This window comes from Amphiura filiformis, chromosome 7 (assembly GCF_039555335.1).
Source record: "Amphiura filiformis chromosome 7, Afil_fr2py, whole genome shotgun sequence".
In the NCBI taxonomy this organism is placed as follows: Eukaryota; Metazoa; Echinodermata; class Ophiuroidea; order Amphilepidida; family Amphiuridae; genus Amphiura; species Amphiura filiformis.
In genome coordinates this window covers 7,787,167-7,804,546 of record NC_092634.1, presented here as the reverse complement: position 1 = coordinate 7,804,546, position 17,380 = coordinate 7,787,167, and the positions used below count along the sequence as shown (strand labels likewise).

The window sequence follows — 17,380 nt, the reverse complement described above, 5'->3', positions numbered from 1 at the left end:
TACGGCTTGGAGGTACTAAAAGACTATTACACTCCGCGAAAGTGCAATAGTCCATTTTCCATTGCACTCACGCGCAGCTACCACGGCAACGCTGACAGACGCGAGAGTATATCTCGCACGGGGGACTACCTCGACTCGCCAATTATAGGTATGGGTATCGCTTCTAAAATAAATACAGTTTGTAATATTTTTTTATTTATTTTGTTTTTCTAGTGTTTTTTGTTTTTAAAATTAAGTGGAAGAAAAAGAATTCTTATATGAGTTATATAAAACGAATATTGAATGTTTGCATTAAAGATGGATAATGTTTCAATTGAAAGAATATTTTCATTCGGTGAAATATGAACTGTTCCATTCAACTCAAAAGTCCATATTTCACCTCTTTAAAAAAATCTTACCATTGTACTCATAAACATTCAATATTTACATATTTTGTATTCTACGACGCTTCAACTATGAACAACTCAACTAATAATTCATTATCCATCTTTAAAACAAAATTTGTATATATTTTTGCACCCCCCCTGAATTTATTACTGCCATTCATATTTCATGCTACAAAAGTAATCAGCCTATGTGTTCATAGATCTCCTTACATGTCTTCATGAATGCCGTCATGCTTCACTTCACCTGTATTCATTTTATATTGTTGTGATTTGTTGCTGTCATGGGTGCTGTGCTTTGTTCTTGTTTTTTGTTGTTGTGATTTTTGTGTTTGTGTGTTTCATTATTTGATTGGATTTTCACATGTATGTAAAACGAGAGTCTGATAGTATTATTTCTATGATAAATATTTTTTTTACAGCTGGACTCTTCTTATATTTTTACTATTGTTTAATAAATGTTTTGAATCCTTTTGAGAAATAAAAATATGCAAAGACCAAAAAAAATCAACTAATCATGATACAGAACACTCCCTTGACAATAACAATTTTAACGATTTTAACCAACAGTTTAGTTGTTCACAGTTGAACCAGTGCACTCAAGGCATTTTAACCCAACGCTGTAAAAAGTACTCAGAATTATACACTCTATACATTCTAAATAAATAAAAAGTAGTAAAAATTACTCAATGTTGAGTAAAAAGGGATCAGGGCAACAAAATGAGTCAAACGGAACTCAATATTCATTAAATTTTTACCCAGTTTGAGTAACATTTAATCAACATTGAGCTCTTACTCAGTTTGTTGCTTTATTCCCGTTTTACTCAACATTGATTTATTTTTATTTAGTGTTATACATTTCATTATTTACATACTTTTTAAGTTGTACACAAGTTTATACATTTTCAGCTGCAGATATTTCGATTTCACTGGGCAATTCATGTATACTGTTAATGCTTAAAGCACTATCTGATCTATTATATGGAAATTCCTTCCTTTTCTTAATGTCGAGATCATTCAACATCACTAAAGATGCGGGCCTTCTTTCTTCCATATCATTACTTAAACTGGGTTCGTTTATAAGCTCTAGTGACTTATGCTTGCGATTGTGATCATCGGTTAAGTTAGATTCACCCATTCTTGATTCTCCTATAGCTAGATTCGAATCAAAATCATTGCTTGTCCTTGATGAAGTTCCCGCTCTCGAGTCAGAATTGTCTCTCGGTTCCGATAGATTTTCGGCGGCAAAATCTGAATTGTTGTTACCCGGATGATTCATACGAATAGAATAATCCCGTGACCTTGATGACACTCTTCCATTGCCAGATACTTCAGGGGCGTCACCATCGGGGGACTCAGAAGCAAACCCACCGTTGCTGATTCCATTGGAGTGTCTCTTCGAAATAGAAGATACCGATGCAGATGCTCGTCTTTGCACGTTCCACTTCTCGATTTGGACAAAATAGACGGCGTAAAGTTTCACAACGAATAATGAGAACAGCACTACCGTCGTATTTACAATGAGCCCAAGTGCTGAATATCCGGCAATACTGTAAGCATTGTCATGGGATATTGCCAGAAATGTTGACGAAAACGCCAGGAAAACAACAAGGGAACAGAAGGCACAGAATGTGATAAATTTAGACTCGTTATAATTTTCTGGAAGCTGTCTGGTGAGTGCTGCAAGTATTGTGCACACGAGAACCCAAGACATATTCCACACTATGAGGCCATACGTCCATTGGTCGCTATGTGAGCACGTGATTTCTAGGTAGTATTGATTCCCTTGAGGCATAGCTCCACTCACTTCCGGTACGTTAAGAACTATCCAAATGATGGTCCAAATGAACTGTGAAATTAAATATCAAAATAATGAAACAGTTTATTATAAAGAAAATGAATTTACAAAAGAATTTAGTATTCACATATTTAATGGATTAAATGAATAATAGGTTCTTAAAGCTTCCATTTTATATTTTTAAAAGTGTCCACATTCAAAGAATATCGTTAGTTGAATGGCTGAATGGGTCAAAACAACGAAACAACATAAGGAAGGGTCAAACAAAGAAATACGTGTAATCAGACAATAATTATATCAAGCGATTACGATCTTTCAGTTTTTGGTCAGAAATGAACTACTAATAAAGGCTTCCCGTTCAGTTAGGCCCTATAGTGCAATCAATGTCACGATAGATGGGCCCTACCGGTGAGCCTTTATATCGCGCCCTGAACATTTGCATAGTGCTGTCGATTTTTATTGAAATTAAACACAATAGGACTATTATTATGCTCGATACATTAACATAAAATATGTATCACATATCCAGAGCACGATAGACGAGCTATCGCCACCTATTTGGACACTGATAGTGGCAGTGGCTATAGGACTATACATCGTGCAAAACAAAAGTAACATTACCGGAATGGCTGTAAGCCCTACGATGAGTGCTATTTGTGTCTTGGGACGAATAAACCGTGGTCGTTTGGCTGACTTCATACTAGCTCTGAAGATACGGAACAGACGAGTGGTTTTTACCGCAAGAGATACGTAGATGAAAGAGGTCGCGATTGGTGAGAGGATACGTAGTAGGTAACACACTCCTGTGGTTGGATGAATGACGAGAAGAAGAGCGCTGATGTATGCCAAGAAGATACCTGAAATGTTTATGAAGTGGAAATCATTAATCATGTGTTAAGGGGTGGGGTATATCGAATTGCATTATGAATACAAAGAATGTCCTTCTGATATCAAATAATTTTTATTTTTTTTAATCCGCGATATAATACACGTTTTATGTACTATATGTTAATGATTAAAGCTTGAAATTTTAAACTTGTAAACTTTATAAATATAATGAAATGTACTTAAAGTGTATGTAGCTGGGATGAAAGGCCGACGACCATTATTTAAAATTTTGACCTTTCGTATTGAAGATATGGATTTCCCCCTAAAACACCAAATAAAAATCAGATTTTTGGAAAAAAATGTATATCCTTAATATGAAAGGTCAAAATTTTCAATTGATCGTCGGCTTTTCATCCCAGCTACATTACTTTAAGTACATATCATTACATGTAGATTTAGAAAGTTTTACTTCGAGGACTGTTAAATATCAGAAGGACATTTCTCGTATTCAGAATGCAATTTGTTATGTCTAATGTGTTCTTATGTCCCACAAAAATACTGTGCAAATGTTCATACTCTGGCACCCCTTAACTTGCTTACTGATAAATATAATAAGCTTTTTCGACGGGAATTCATATAAATAAGTATTTCTTCGAGTATGCCGTCGGTTATCAAAGTACCGGTGTAGCCGGTCCAAGTGTAAGTGATCGAGCTTTCGTCAGATGTGTCTCTAACCAGTCCTGATGAAGGAGACACACCTGACGAAAGATCACTCACTCACACCGAGACCGACTGCACCTGTACTGCGATAAACCGACGGCGTACTCGTAGAAACATTATAAAGTCTTACTTTTGAAACTTACCAATGAACATTATGTAGGAAATTTCACGACTAGATGCTTTGATGAGCTTGTTCTCTCGCTTGTAAGCATAAAGACCAACAATAATACATGTGAATATCAGCCCCAAGGAAGCAAGGCAAACAACGGGAGCCTTCCAGCCATTATAACCAGCTGGTATTTTAACACACGATGTACGATTTTCATCGGGCCATCCAAATGTTTTACTGTCGTGATCTATGCATGATTGACAATGTCTTTTGTCTAAAACATACTCGTGTTTTTCGCACTCACTGCAGGTCCAGCAACATGCATGGTCGAAACTAATCTTGATTTCACCTGTCTGACACGGTTTGCTACACACTGATATGGGTGCATCCGATCCCATTTCGTTGCGTGTATACCAAGTGATATTTTCTTCAAGAGTGACATCATTTTGCCATTTGCCTACTTTTACAAAGTTATAGGCATTGTCGGTGAAATTCAAATACCGAATGGAATATCGTCCCAATACATCACCATTCGGCATAAAACTGATATCTCCATTGACAAGGCTGGTGAAGCTTGTATTCAGCAAATGCGTAAGTAATACCTCCCCATTAATAGGCTGCATCTCTGCACACAAACCAGTCGATTCAGTTGGACACAAATCAACTCTCATATTCTCCAATGCGTGTGCAAATGCGAAAACACTATCCATAACAAGCGTTTCGTGAGACGACTGTTCGTTCAATTTGGTAGTGTTGAATTTAGGTAGCCATGGATTATTGGAGCTATCTGGGTTCAGCGACTGGAAGTAGATGTTGAAGTCAGCGAGTGATTCAGATTCGGGGGCAATTGTGAAAGCACCTGTGAAAGAGATCAAACAATTAGGTTAAGACAATTATGTTGGCGAATAAATCTAATAGCTAAGCAGGAATACCAATTTAAATAATTGATCGTTTGCTGTCTTTAATTCATCAAATGCTTTTAACTTAAAGTGACAATGCCAAATACCTGTTAACAATAATACTGTTAAGGTGGTACTACACCCCTTGATAAATTTGTGACTATTTTTGCATTTTTCTCAAAAACTAATAAAACACTGATAACAAAAGTTATGTATATTATAGGGGCAAGGAATCCAGTTACTACACTGGAATTTCAGTGACTCAAGACAAGTAGTTATTGATTTATTGATCAAATATTGGTTTTCCCTCATTTTTGACTGTAACTCCACAACTGTTGTCTGTGCTGAAATGAAATTTTCAGCGCAGTAGTTGTAGTCCTTGCCCCTATAATGTACATATCTTACTTGTCACCAATGCGCTATAATTTTTGAGAAAAATGCAAAAATAGGCACAAAATTGGGCAGGGGTGTAGTACCCCCTTAATTATTGACAATATGTGAACACCCATTGAAATTATTTTGGGGTTGAAAAAATTTTTGCCAAAAATGTTTACCCAAAATATTTACAATAACGTTTTTAAAATGTTTTCATGACCTTTGTATAACCCGACATTTAAATGTTATTAAAACATTTTGTAAAAAACATTTTAAAACATTTCTGTGTTTGCTGGGTGCAAATATTTGAACATAATGTTATTTAAGTATTGACACAATATTTGGCAAAAATGTTTACAACGACATTTCGAAAACATTTAAAAATATTGTTGCAGTGTGTTTTCATACAAAACGTTTTAAAACGATTTCATGACCTTTATATAACCCGACATTTAAATGTTATTAAAACATTTTTACCTAAACCAAAACCCAAAATATACCTTGTTTAAAACGTTTTTATAAATGTTTAATTTTGTGTTTGCTGGGATATTTAGAATTATATTTTTATGCAGAGTAATGGGTTCTTGTCTAATAAGAGAATACAATAGGCCAAAGGCGGTAGTAGAGCCAATAGTGCTTATTTGTAATGTCGACCCAAAGAAGCGTAAGACTGAAATATCTCCATCATCGAACTGTGGTAATTTGCTGCAATTGGCCATTTACCCCACCCCACACAACACCTCCAGCAAAAAAACCAAAAAAACACATTAAACTTACCAAGTGCTGCTTCTTCATCCCCTTCATTGACAGCGTCTTTGCCATAATTCCCCCAGCCATCACTTCCAATCCAAATAAACCTTCTAGTTGCTCGCATTCTTGTTGTTGCAGAAAACATCATTCGTGCATTCTCCTGATGGGCGAATAAGATCACAACTGAAGCATGTGACCCACCCTGAAAGTCGACAAGTTCTTGTATAAGATTATCATACATTTTAGCAGAATAACTCTGAGAGATTATTTTGGAATACCCTACGCAGATGCCATTAATATCAGCCAATGTATCAAATTCAGTTCTTGCACTTCTCCCATAAGTATCATCTGAGTTAATAAAAGCAACATAGGTCCATTGAAAGCGAAGAAGGATATCAACTATGGTCTTAACTTGGTAACTATCTGGACCAACTGCTCTAAGAAAGTATGGATATCTCAGATTGTTGCTTAGTTCATCACTTGTGGAAAGATAAGACACCAGTGGTATATGATATTGGCCTAGCAAGGTGGTAGCTAGGACGCTAGACGCGCTTCGTTGTGCTCCTACCACTCCTACAACAGGCGCCTTCCAATCAGCATTATTGGAACATGACAAGGCGCTTGGCCTACAGGTGTCATCGGAGATGGGTAAAAAATCTAAACATTCTTGAAGAGTTCTAGAATCGTAAGAGCACGTGTCATGGATATCAAACCCAAGCGTGATATTTGGTAACAAGGTCGTGTTATCATTAATCTCTTGTATGGCAAATACCATGGCTTCCACTCTCTTTAGAGAGTCTATATCCCTGAGTTTATCGCAGTCTTGAGTCGCTTCATTGTATGTGTGGAGAGGACGAGGCCTCCTAAGATAATGTCCCTGGTTGTGAGTAGGTCATACCACATCCATTAGTTTTAGAAATGAAGAAGTGGAGTAAGAGGACAGAGAGTACCGATACATTTACGCAGTTATTCATATTTTAATCGCAATATGGGAACTGCGGTGTAACCATGTAATTTTTTTCCTTTTACATCTTTTATCGCCGCGGATCTGGTGAAGTTTGTAAATACCTCATCATTGTTTCAGCATTATATAGATGATAATCTGCAAATAAATACAAGGTATTAAGATGGGATTAAGTTTATATAATGATAATCAACCCAGCAAGCACAAATCATTTTACAGATATCGTTTAAGGGATCTGGAATGAGCGTTTCGACAGTATTTTTTGTGGGACAGGATGCAATGCAGAATGCAATTCGATATGTCTGATGTGCTCTAATGTCCCACAATAAATACTGTCCAAACGTTCATACCCATCCCTTAAAAGGTATTTGCCTTTAGTTAAAACCAGTGTGGCACGCTGCTCATTTTTGTTCACGTATTTGAAAGCAATAAGTATTACGGAATAAGCGGTAAACCACAGGCCACACCAATTTGACAATAATAAAATACCACGGGACAGATATGGATTCTCCAGTGACAGGCTGATGGTATGATATTTCATAGACGATTGCACAGCTTTGTGAAATAAATATAAATATCAAAAGCTAAAACAAAAAAATACAGGCAATATATGATATTATCGCTGTGGAAGCTAAATTTATACTCTTCTGTCGTGGTATTAAATAATCTATAATACTGCATTATGTCGGCTTGTGTGATTACTTTGCACAAGTTTACCAATTACCTTTACCACGTTTACCATCCCATCTGCATGACTATAAATCAAAACAGCTTCTAGATATTTAATCTAAATTGTCTTTACCATATCTCAATCACCACCGTTCTTACCATGCTGCTGGTTTGCTCAATAAATCATCTTGCAACCAATCAGCTGCTAGTATTCAAAAATTAAGCCTCTTCAACCCTACCACCATTCTTACCATGCTGCTGATTGGCTCAATAAATCATAATAGGCTTCTTGTAACCAATCAACAGGTAGTACTCATCTATTTTATGCATGCATTGTGGGAGTTGAAGTACAATTGTTCAAAATTGCATTCTTAAAAAATGAATCATTTCATTGTGGCAGAACGCAACAATGTATGACATGGTAATTAGAGAAGGTGTGTAAAACAAAATATTTTTTAAAGAAATTTGAAACAAATGTAAAAGTTGTGGCTTGTTTATTCAAAAGGATTGGGGAAAACTTGGAACTCTTTATCTGATGAAGTGATCTGATGTGAAAGGCAAAATCTTGTAGTAAAATCAAAAAGTGCCAAAAATATCTTTAAAAAAAAAAAAATTGCTTCGCTGTGTTTAATACCAAGATAATTTACCACAGCAGTCTGCGTCAAACTAAAATGTTTCCAGAAAGTGTTTTTAGAATAAAATAGAATAACGCCAATTTAATGCACTGACTTGGGAAGCCTGATTACCTTTTAGAAATAGTGTGAGGGTTTTCAATGAAACATTTTTTGTGTAAAAACTAAAGCATCATATGAATAAACGAATATATGAAAGGATGGGTATACTCGTCATGTATAACAATGGCAGACATGTCAAAGCTAACCACGTGACTTGAAGATGTTGAAGTGATAATGTGTTCCTAGCTAAAGGGTTCAAAAAATCCCCCCTAAAATTACAAAACATTTTTTTGCATAACTTGACATATATTTCGTCGATTTGAACAATTTAAAAACTTTTTCGAATCGTTTTCCTAGCCTCCCAAAGTTCTTTCTTTGGCTTTTGGTGTAGGTAAAAACGTTTTAATAATATTAAAATGTGGGGTTATATAAAGTTCATTAAAACGTTTTGTATGAAAACACACTACAACAATATTTTTAAAATGTGTTCAAAATGCTATGGTAAACTTTTTTTGCAAACATTTTTTGCCAAATATTTTGTCAACAATTAATTATGTGAAAATAGTTGCACCCAGCAAACACAGAAATGTTCTTAAATTGTTTTTTTTTAACGTTTTAATAACAATTAAATGTCGGGTTATATAAAGGTCATAACAACGTTTTTAAACGTTATTGCAAATGTCTTGGACAAACACTTTTTGCAAAATATTTTTCAACCCCATCACTTAAATGTCTGGTTATAAAAAGGGGAAAAAACGAACATTAAATATATTTTTTTGAAAACTATTATACGCGATACAGAATTTGTTCTGTTGTCATAAATTATAATGAATTTGGCTGAATCCATCAGATTGGGGCATGTGTATACATTACCATGATTACAAATATGGGAAAAATCAGGTTTGAAAAAATTACCAAACTCATTTTAAAAGATCGTATATTTTGGCTGTAAGTGAATGCTTGCTAAATGCTACCCGTTTCTGAATGAACCACAATGAGGCATCAATTATCTATTTATTAGACCTTATATTTGAAAGTGTGACGGACAGGACAGTTGTTTTGTGACGGACATGACACCAAATTTGCGGATATTAACATATATATCTTGTAAAATCTTCTTGAGTAAAGAACGCTCTTTACATTTGCCCCCTATTCTACTACACAAAGGTGCATACTATTCCACCAAGAAGTTGAAAATTTTCACCAAAAAGTGTTTTTCAAGAAAATTAAGTGTTAAACAGTTGTCACCACTATTACTAATTTGTAACCACCGAAGTGTTTTATTCTCTTTCATTTTACATAATGCAAATAACATCACCATTTTCCTATTTTTCTATAAAATGGGACGTTAATGTGGAATGAAAATGGGACGTTACTGTGGAATTTGGGTATTTCACATGATCCGCTCACATGGTGTGCCTTGTTTAATTTAAGATATTAAATCGTTTTCTTTTCAATGTATATTTTGGTATTTATTTATTTATATATATGTATTTAATCAATATTCTCTGTTGGCAAAGGGCAGGCATTACTTTATTAGAAACTGTATTTTGTCGTTATGCATTTTGCTTTCACTTGACCATGACCCTTGGCAGTTGGCACCTTACTTAATTTGTTATTATTAATAAATATTATTGTTAGTGCATATCATTGCCTGTATTTTGAAATAAATAAATATAAAAAAAATAAAGAAAGAAAGAAAATAAATAAATAAATAAATAAATAAATAAATAAATAAATAAATAAATAAATAAATAAATAAATAAATAAATAAACAAATGAATAAATAAATTTAGAAAAATAAATAAATAAGTGTTTCCTCTTTCAGAGAGCCATAATTTCACTAAGTCACCCTCAACACGCATGCCATGCATATGAATACTCATTGTACTAAATAAGCCTACGTACGTGTGACACGCATTGTACACTTTACTTGATTCCAGTAATTGAAATCCAACTTCAATTACACACTTTATGTAAACAATGGCTGCATTGAAAATACTACTACTCTTACTACACTTTAAATATTGCACAGAACTTTAAAAAAAGTACTTTACTAGTAACTTACCGACCAAGATGGATGGTTGAAGCGAAATGACAAACCATGTAGTTCAACACCACGAGTACTTTGTAGAATGCTGGAAATTCCCACAAACACGTGTTGCAATCACTAATACCATTATTATATCACTGAATCCTTAAAATTGCTTTCTAATGAAGTCAGTCATATTATATGCATGCAGTAAATTCACCCGAATCGTGTTGAACAACAAGTCATGCCTGTATGCCTGTGACTAATTTAATCAATGAAGCATAGTAGTAACACAATGTAAGTTGGTAGTCTTAATGCAAGGTCGAAGTTTACTTTAGTTTAGTTTAAAACAGTATGTTTGGAAATTTAGTACTAGACATATTTTTTTTGCAACTCACTTAGCCACTTTTCCTCTGATACCACTGATCAGTGAGGTGCCACTATTATAAAAAAAGGGGTCCGAAATTTATATACAACATTTGATTACTATAAGTTCAGGGCGTAAATCCATTTTTGAAAGTGGGGGGGGACACACTGACAGTGGGGGAAATCAGTAAATACAATAAAAAAAAATGGGCGCAAAGCGGGTGTCTGAGGTCTGTTCCCCCCTCAGAAGTAAGAAACTTTTGCAAAATGAATACCTAATTGAAGCGATTTGGTGGCCCATTTTGGCACTATTAGTGTGTAAAATTTTAGTTTAAAAAGCCAAAAATTTGTGAAATGACAGTCCACAAAGCCTTTTGTGGAAAAGTTTTCCCTATGCCTATAAATGACATAAATTGGCAAATGTGGAAAGCAGAAGTGACAATGGCTACTTGTTTAGCCACTTCACAGGGGGTCTGAGGGGGATGTGCCCCCTCAGAAGTAAGAAACTTTTGCAAAATGAATACCTAATTGAAGCGATTTGGTGGCCCATTTTGGCACTATTAGTGTTAAAAAAGTTATTAGTTTAAACAAGCCAAAAATTTGTGAAATGACGGTCCATGAAGCCTTTTGTGGAAAAGTTTTCCCTATTATTGTAGGCCTATTAAATTACATAAATTGGCAAATGTGGAAAGCAGAACCGAAAATGGCTACTTGTTTACCCACTATGCAGGGGTGTCTGAGGGGGATGTTCCACCCTGAGAAGTTGAAGCCATTTGGTGCATTATATTTACACTATTTAAATCATTGCTTAAACAGAAAAAAGGGTCCGAACTCAATTAGTGATTAGCAAAATGTTAAATGTTACACAGGTCCACTGATTAGGCCCATACCCAGGATTTGTTTTGGGGGTGCTGATTTTGAAAAAGTGGACTTTTTTCCGGGGGGCAATTTTGTGAAAAGTGGACTTTCTTCCCCAAATTTGGACCTTTTTGACCAAAAAAAGCATAAAAAGACTTTTGTATACTTTTGCAAGGTGCAGTCGCACCCCCACAGCCCCCTGCGTACGGGCCTGCCACTGATATGTTAGGCCTATAAGACCTGCCCCCCCTGAATCCGCGCCTGCGGGTGTAGAAGTGAAAGCGACCACTTGTTTATAGGCCTATACACACAAGGGGTAGGGGGTTTCTAAGGGGGATGTTCCCCTTGAGACGTTGGAAAATTTTACAAAATGAAGGTCCAATTGAAGTCATTTTGTCGAAATTTTACTTGAGATTTGAGATTCACAATTACTAAAGCATGCATGGATTGATGTTGAAATCATTTTTTTGGTGATAAAATGTGACAGGCCCTGCATATAGGCGGGTCCGCATGAATTTTCACACGCTTATGGGCCGTGGATCCACCTTCACGCAACGCCTAAAATAACCACAGGCCTATATATAACCGACTGTGCGGTTTTTGTAGGCATGGGCAGTGATGGGCATACTCAATTACATGCAATTTAACCTTTTTTTTCTTTTTTTTCTCCTTTCTCTTCTCTTTTCTCCTTTCTCTTCTCTCTTTACTTTTTTTTAGGGGTGGGGACCAAAAGTGTGTGTGTGGGGGGGGGACATTTGATATTGTGTCCCCCCCACTTTAAAAAGTGAGGGGAAGTGTCCCCTGTCCCCACACCGATTTACGCCCTTGTATAAGTTACAGTGACGTACGGTAGCCAGGGGAGGGGTGGTACAAACTTGTGAATGTTACGACGGAAATATTTTTTGCCGACTGAAATGGTAAATTGTTGACCCACTATTTTTGCCCAGGGTGCTCAAGAATCTAATTTTTTTTTGGGGGGTGATAACTAAAATCTTTCAACACGCATTTAACATTAGTAAATTCGTTAATAATTGAAATAGGTAGGCCTATATATACAGTGTCATTCAAAACGTTCTGCATCCACCCTCATATCTCAACTTATCTAGCTTTTTTTACTGAGAATATTTTATAGTAATAATTGTTTTTTGTTCTATTTGTTGTAGGCAGCGTTGAAATGCAATCAGGATTCGGTGAGCAAATAAGTACATATATATATATGCGAAGAAAACGTAAGGAGGCGAAATTGAAGTGATCATTTCGTCACTTTAGGTGGCTTAAATTAAAGCTAACATAACAACAAGTATTGAAAATTATGTAAGATTATAAAAATCTGATTCACTACTCCAACAAAAACTGTTGCTTTTTAGCAAAGAAGAAATTACAGCAGAATAAGAATTGAATAAAATTGAATTGAACTGAGTTAAAAGCATATTAACTAAAAGCATATTAAACCTGCCATGGAAATTGCACACCAAAGAAACTAATTTGGAAAAGGTGAGTGACAAAAAGTGGTTGGGTGTCTTTACTTTATAACTCTGAGACAGAACTTAACATACTGCAGTTACTGTCCATTTTCCTATACATAATACACAGTACTCTCACCATTGGCGCGTGACCTCTACAAACAGTGCATGTTATAGGTATATGGGCATTGCCTAGTTAACGTCACTGTGTGAAAAATAACCGGCCAATATTTAAAGTACTCTCTGAAATTCTAGAAAATATAGTTTTGTAACATGTCCTAAATTTTTAGCTAATTTAGATATTTGGAAATATTCGCACTGGTGTTTTAGGTGTATGTTATAGGTAATAGGGCATTGCCTAGTTAACGTCACTGTGTGAAAAAAAAACCCGGCCAATATTTAAAATTCTCTCTGAAAATATAGTTTTGTAGCTAATTTAGGTGTTTGGAAATATTCGCACTTTGGTGTTTTAGGAAGGATATATGTGCACGACAGATAACACCAAAAAATATGAAGAAATTATTTTCAAACCGTGTTAAGTCTGCAACCATTATGTTTCTCATTTTCAAGAAGCTGGTTAACAATATACAGACTATTGTCTCATTTCGTAAACAAAGGCTAACACAGTATTGTTACCTTGCGTTTGCTTTATAATCGTTCACCCAACTGAAACTATAATGCAGCTCATTGCTCATTGCACAGGAAAAACAGAAACATGTGTAGTGTGGATTTAACCAGAGAAGATCTGATTTAACATAGTTGAGCTGTTTTCAATGAGTGTTATCTTGGTTTAATAGCTTTTAATGGGGTTTAAGTCCTGTAAAGGTCGTGGTGAATTTTACTGTAGACATGACTGCATCATGAAGGTCATTTTATCCAGATGGTTCCCAAGTAGTTTTTCATGTTCTGACCGACCATCATACATATCAATAAAAATTGGCTGCTGTTATAATTTTTTATTACTATGACTTCACAACATGTGTAGTAGCATTATTGCGCCTATGTAGCATAATACGTGTTATTAGACCAATCGATTAGTAGACCAATTGGTTAGTAGACTAAATGTTTGTTAGACTAATGGTTTGTAGACCAAAATGGCTAATAGATTTATTGGTTATAGATTAGTCTACTGTAGTAGACCTGTTTAATTTATCATTCCCTAAATTAATCTCTCTGAACTGGAAAACTCATCATTCCTGTTCTGATTCAACAGCTCAGATATCCATGAGAAAACTGGGCAGGGCAGTCACTGGAGATGTGATGTGTTTCATCATAGATTTTAAATGGTTTCATGCATGGAAACGTATGAATTGTTTATCAAAAAAAAGGAACGCAGCGCAGTCTAGTTATAGATATGGGTATTAGACTAAATGGTTGTTAGACTAAATGGTTTTAAAACTTATTAGTTATTAGACGAAATGGCTATCGGACTAAATGGTTATCCAAATGGTTATAGGACCCAATAATTACTGGATGTAGTGGGTATAGACCTAATGGATTATGGATGTAGACGAAATGGAAATTACACGAAATTCATTCATTCATTCATCTTTATTTCATTCAAATATAAAATATAACAGTACAACAATTAATCACATACATTGAATGAGGAGGTTCTCGGAAGGCCGGTTGGCCTGTATTAAGAACCCCCTGTCTTAACAAAAGAAAAGTTTCAAAATAACAACAACGACAACAAAATATACCGCAAAATGTCAAAAACACCCCCCCCCCCATTTACCCTAACAAAACCAAAAGAGCCTGTTTTGTGATCAAGAATATGCAAGAAATTACAGAGATAAATTCAATACTACATTAACTATATTACAGATAATACGATACACAATTAAAACTTAAGCCGTACAAGGAAATAAGATAAAATACTAAATGTAATTAAAAATAATATTATCTTTCACTTTGGTTTTGAAATGCTTGATCGTCTTTATAGTCTTTATATGTTTCTCAAGTGAATTCCACTTAATTGGGCCCGCTGTTTTTAAGGGTTTATGAGCGAAATTCGTTTTAGATTTAGGAACCTGGTAATCTTCATTGTTTCTCGTGTGGTACTTGTGCAGAGTAGGGGAGAGCGGGGAGTGTTCGCCCTAGGGGCAGGTTCGCCCACCCCTTGTTTCTCAGCACTACGGCTATCAGGGAATTTGGTGATGGCAAAATTAGGTGACATAGGTCATTATAAACTTCTCATATTAGCTACGCGACATATAGGGACGTGTTCATCGAACTGCAGCCAAAACAAACAAATTACACCAAAACGTAATTTTTTCTTGCATTCATAATGTTGTATTATCATTGATACATAAATACAGATGGTTTTAATGGAAATCTGTATTGGGAACATATGGGATTTGTCAAAGATTTAATGCAGTTATAAACTCCTTATTCGATTTGTGTTTTGCATACCCCGAAGAAAATACAAAAATGTGCACAAGGGGCTCGTTCGCCCTTTTGAGGATGGGGCATGTTCGCCCTATATCTTCCCCGGGCGGACTTACCCCAAACTGGAGGGCGGACCTGCCCCATCAGCGTATTATGCAAAATATTGATAATTAAACCATTAAACAAGGTAAAACTACTGAAAACATGTTTTTTTAAAGTTATGTGATATCGGTATTACTCATACCACCGTTTATGTCCTAATCTATTTCTCCCCGAAGTTGTAAACATGATACGTTTAAGCTCACTTTGGACCCCTACATTTTACCCTGACCCGACCCCTGCAACAAATTTAGTGACTCCCCAGAAGAGAATGAATGCCCTGTATACTCTTGCTAAATGTTTGCATTGAATATGTTATTGTTATGTAATGTTTAAACCTTTTTTGTGATTAGGTGAACTTACCCCACCATATGGGCGAACCTGCCCCAATATGGGGCAAGTTCGCCACTTTGCATAACTGTTTTGTTTGCTCTACCCTGTTGCTATTGTAAGGCCTATAGTTCTGGGATTGTGGCCGTATATAGCTAAGACATAGGGCTTTCACATGGGCTAATCAGGTCATCCCTAACTTTAAAATTGACATCGCTAGGCTGATCAGAAAAAAAATAGGGCGAACACTCCCCGCTCTCCCCTACTCTGCCTTACAAAATACTTTTGAAATGCTTCTGGAAGTTGATTGGTAAAATGCTTATACATATGGTATCGAACCAAAGGGCAAATCCCCGGTAGCAATAACCATTTCCCTTCTTTTGTAAGTGCCATTCCAAAGTATTATCTTGCCAAGTTTACTAGTATAGATAGGCCTATTATACTTACGCGGTCAGTTTACAGACTAAAAAGTAATAAATAATTATCTGGTACTTCCCTATAATTTGCGTGCTTAGGAGTTTAGTTATTACGTCTCTGGTGTTTTTACTGTTGAATACAGGCATTCGTATCCATAGATCTGTATATAATACCAGCAAACGATCATAAAAGTAACAAACCGAATTATGCACACACAAAAATGGCCAACTTCAAAACCTTTTTAATTGCCCATAAGAATTTTTCGTTTTTTAAAAGATTCACCTCATTCTCAACATTTGATCGAACAAGTAACAAACATCATAAACAATACCGTACTTGTTACAGATCGTCACAAAAACTTATCATAATAATAGATACAAATCAAATTATACTTTTAAGAACTACTTTTTCTTCATAAAAAGCCTGGAAATGTTAATCGATTTACCGCTAATTAGCCTATTTATATTATATTTTTATTCATCGGTTTTTTTTTGACATTTTCTCGAAATTAAAATTTTCATGGATTTTAAACCTGTCAGATGTTTTAGATTTTTGTAATTCTTTATCGATCATTACAATGCAATTTTATTTCATTCAATTTAAATACATACAAAGAGGAGGTACTATAATATTTTGCAGTAAACATTTGATGAGCGCGTATTTAAGTGTACATCGCGTATTTACTGCGTTGAAACGCACTTGTCTCCGAGCTTTTCTGATTGGCTGCTGAGTTGATCTGCTGTTACCGAGTGGAAAGTTATGAATGAACTTTGCGCCGTACGCGTTGTTAGCTCTGACTTTACAACGTCACGGTAGTACGCGCTAGTCAAAGGTTTACAGCAAAATATTATAGTACACAAAATGACAAAATGTAGAGAGACCTGAATGCAGGTACCCCAGGCCTAAGGAAAACGCATTAAACAGGAAACAAATATATAAAGACATTAACACGCCACAAACCACGTCAAACCAAACTATAAACAAAAGTAAGAAGGATATGGAAAATCAATTAATATGAGATAATTCCATATTTCATAAACAACTTGCAATTTATAAATACTGTAAATAATTAAACTGTAAACGTTGGACATTCCATTTCTATTTTTCTAAAGCACAGTCCATTAGATGTAACTCAATGTAATGTGGTAAAGTAATTTGAGAAGACATTGTAAAAAATAACGACTGTTTGATACACAATTGGATCGATTGAGCCCATATTTATTGGTCGAGCTATGAGTTTTAAAAATATTGGATG

General features: G+C 35.3%; 1 protein-coding gene across 1 annotated transcript; it reads right to left on the bottom strand.

Moving 5' to 3' along the window:
- Positions 1-1,196: 1,196 nt before the first annotated feature.
- On the bottom strand, positions 1,197-6,637 carry LOC140157603 (metabotropic glutamate receptor 2-like). The gene is made up of 4 exons (XM_072180842.1): positions 5,890-6,637; positions 3,873-4,697; positions 2,803-3,038; positions 1,197-2,232 (listed from the first exon to the last, which is right to left on the bottom strand). Exons 1-4 carry the CDS (start codon positions 6,635-6,637, stop codon positions 1,279-1,281), a joined length of 2,763 nt encoding a protein of 920 aa, XP_072036943.1. The 3' UTR covers positions 1,197-1,278.
- Positions 6,638-17,380: the final 10,743 nt, after the last annotated feature.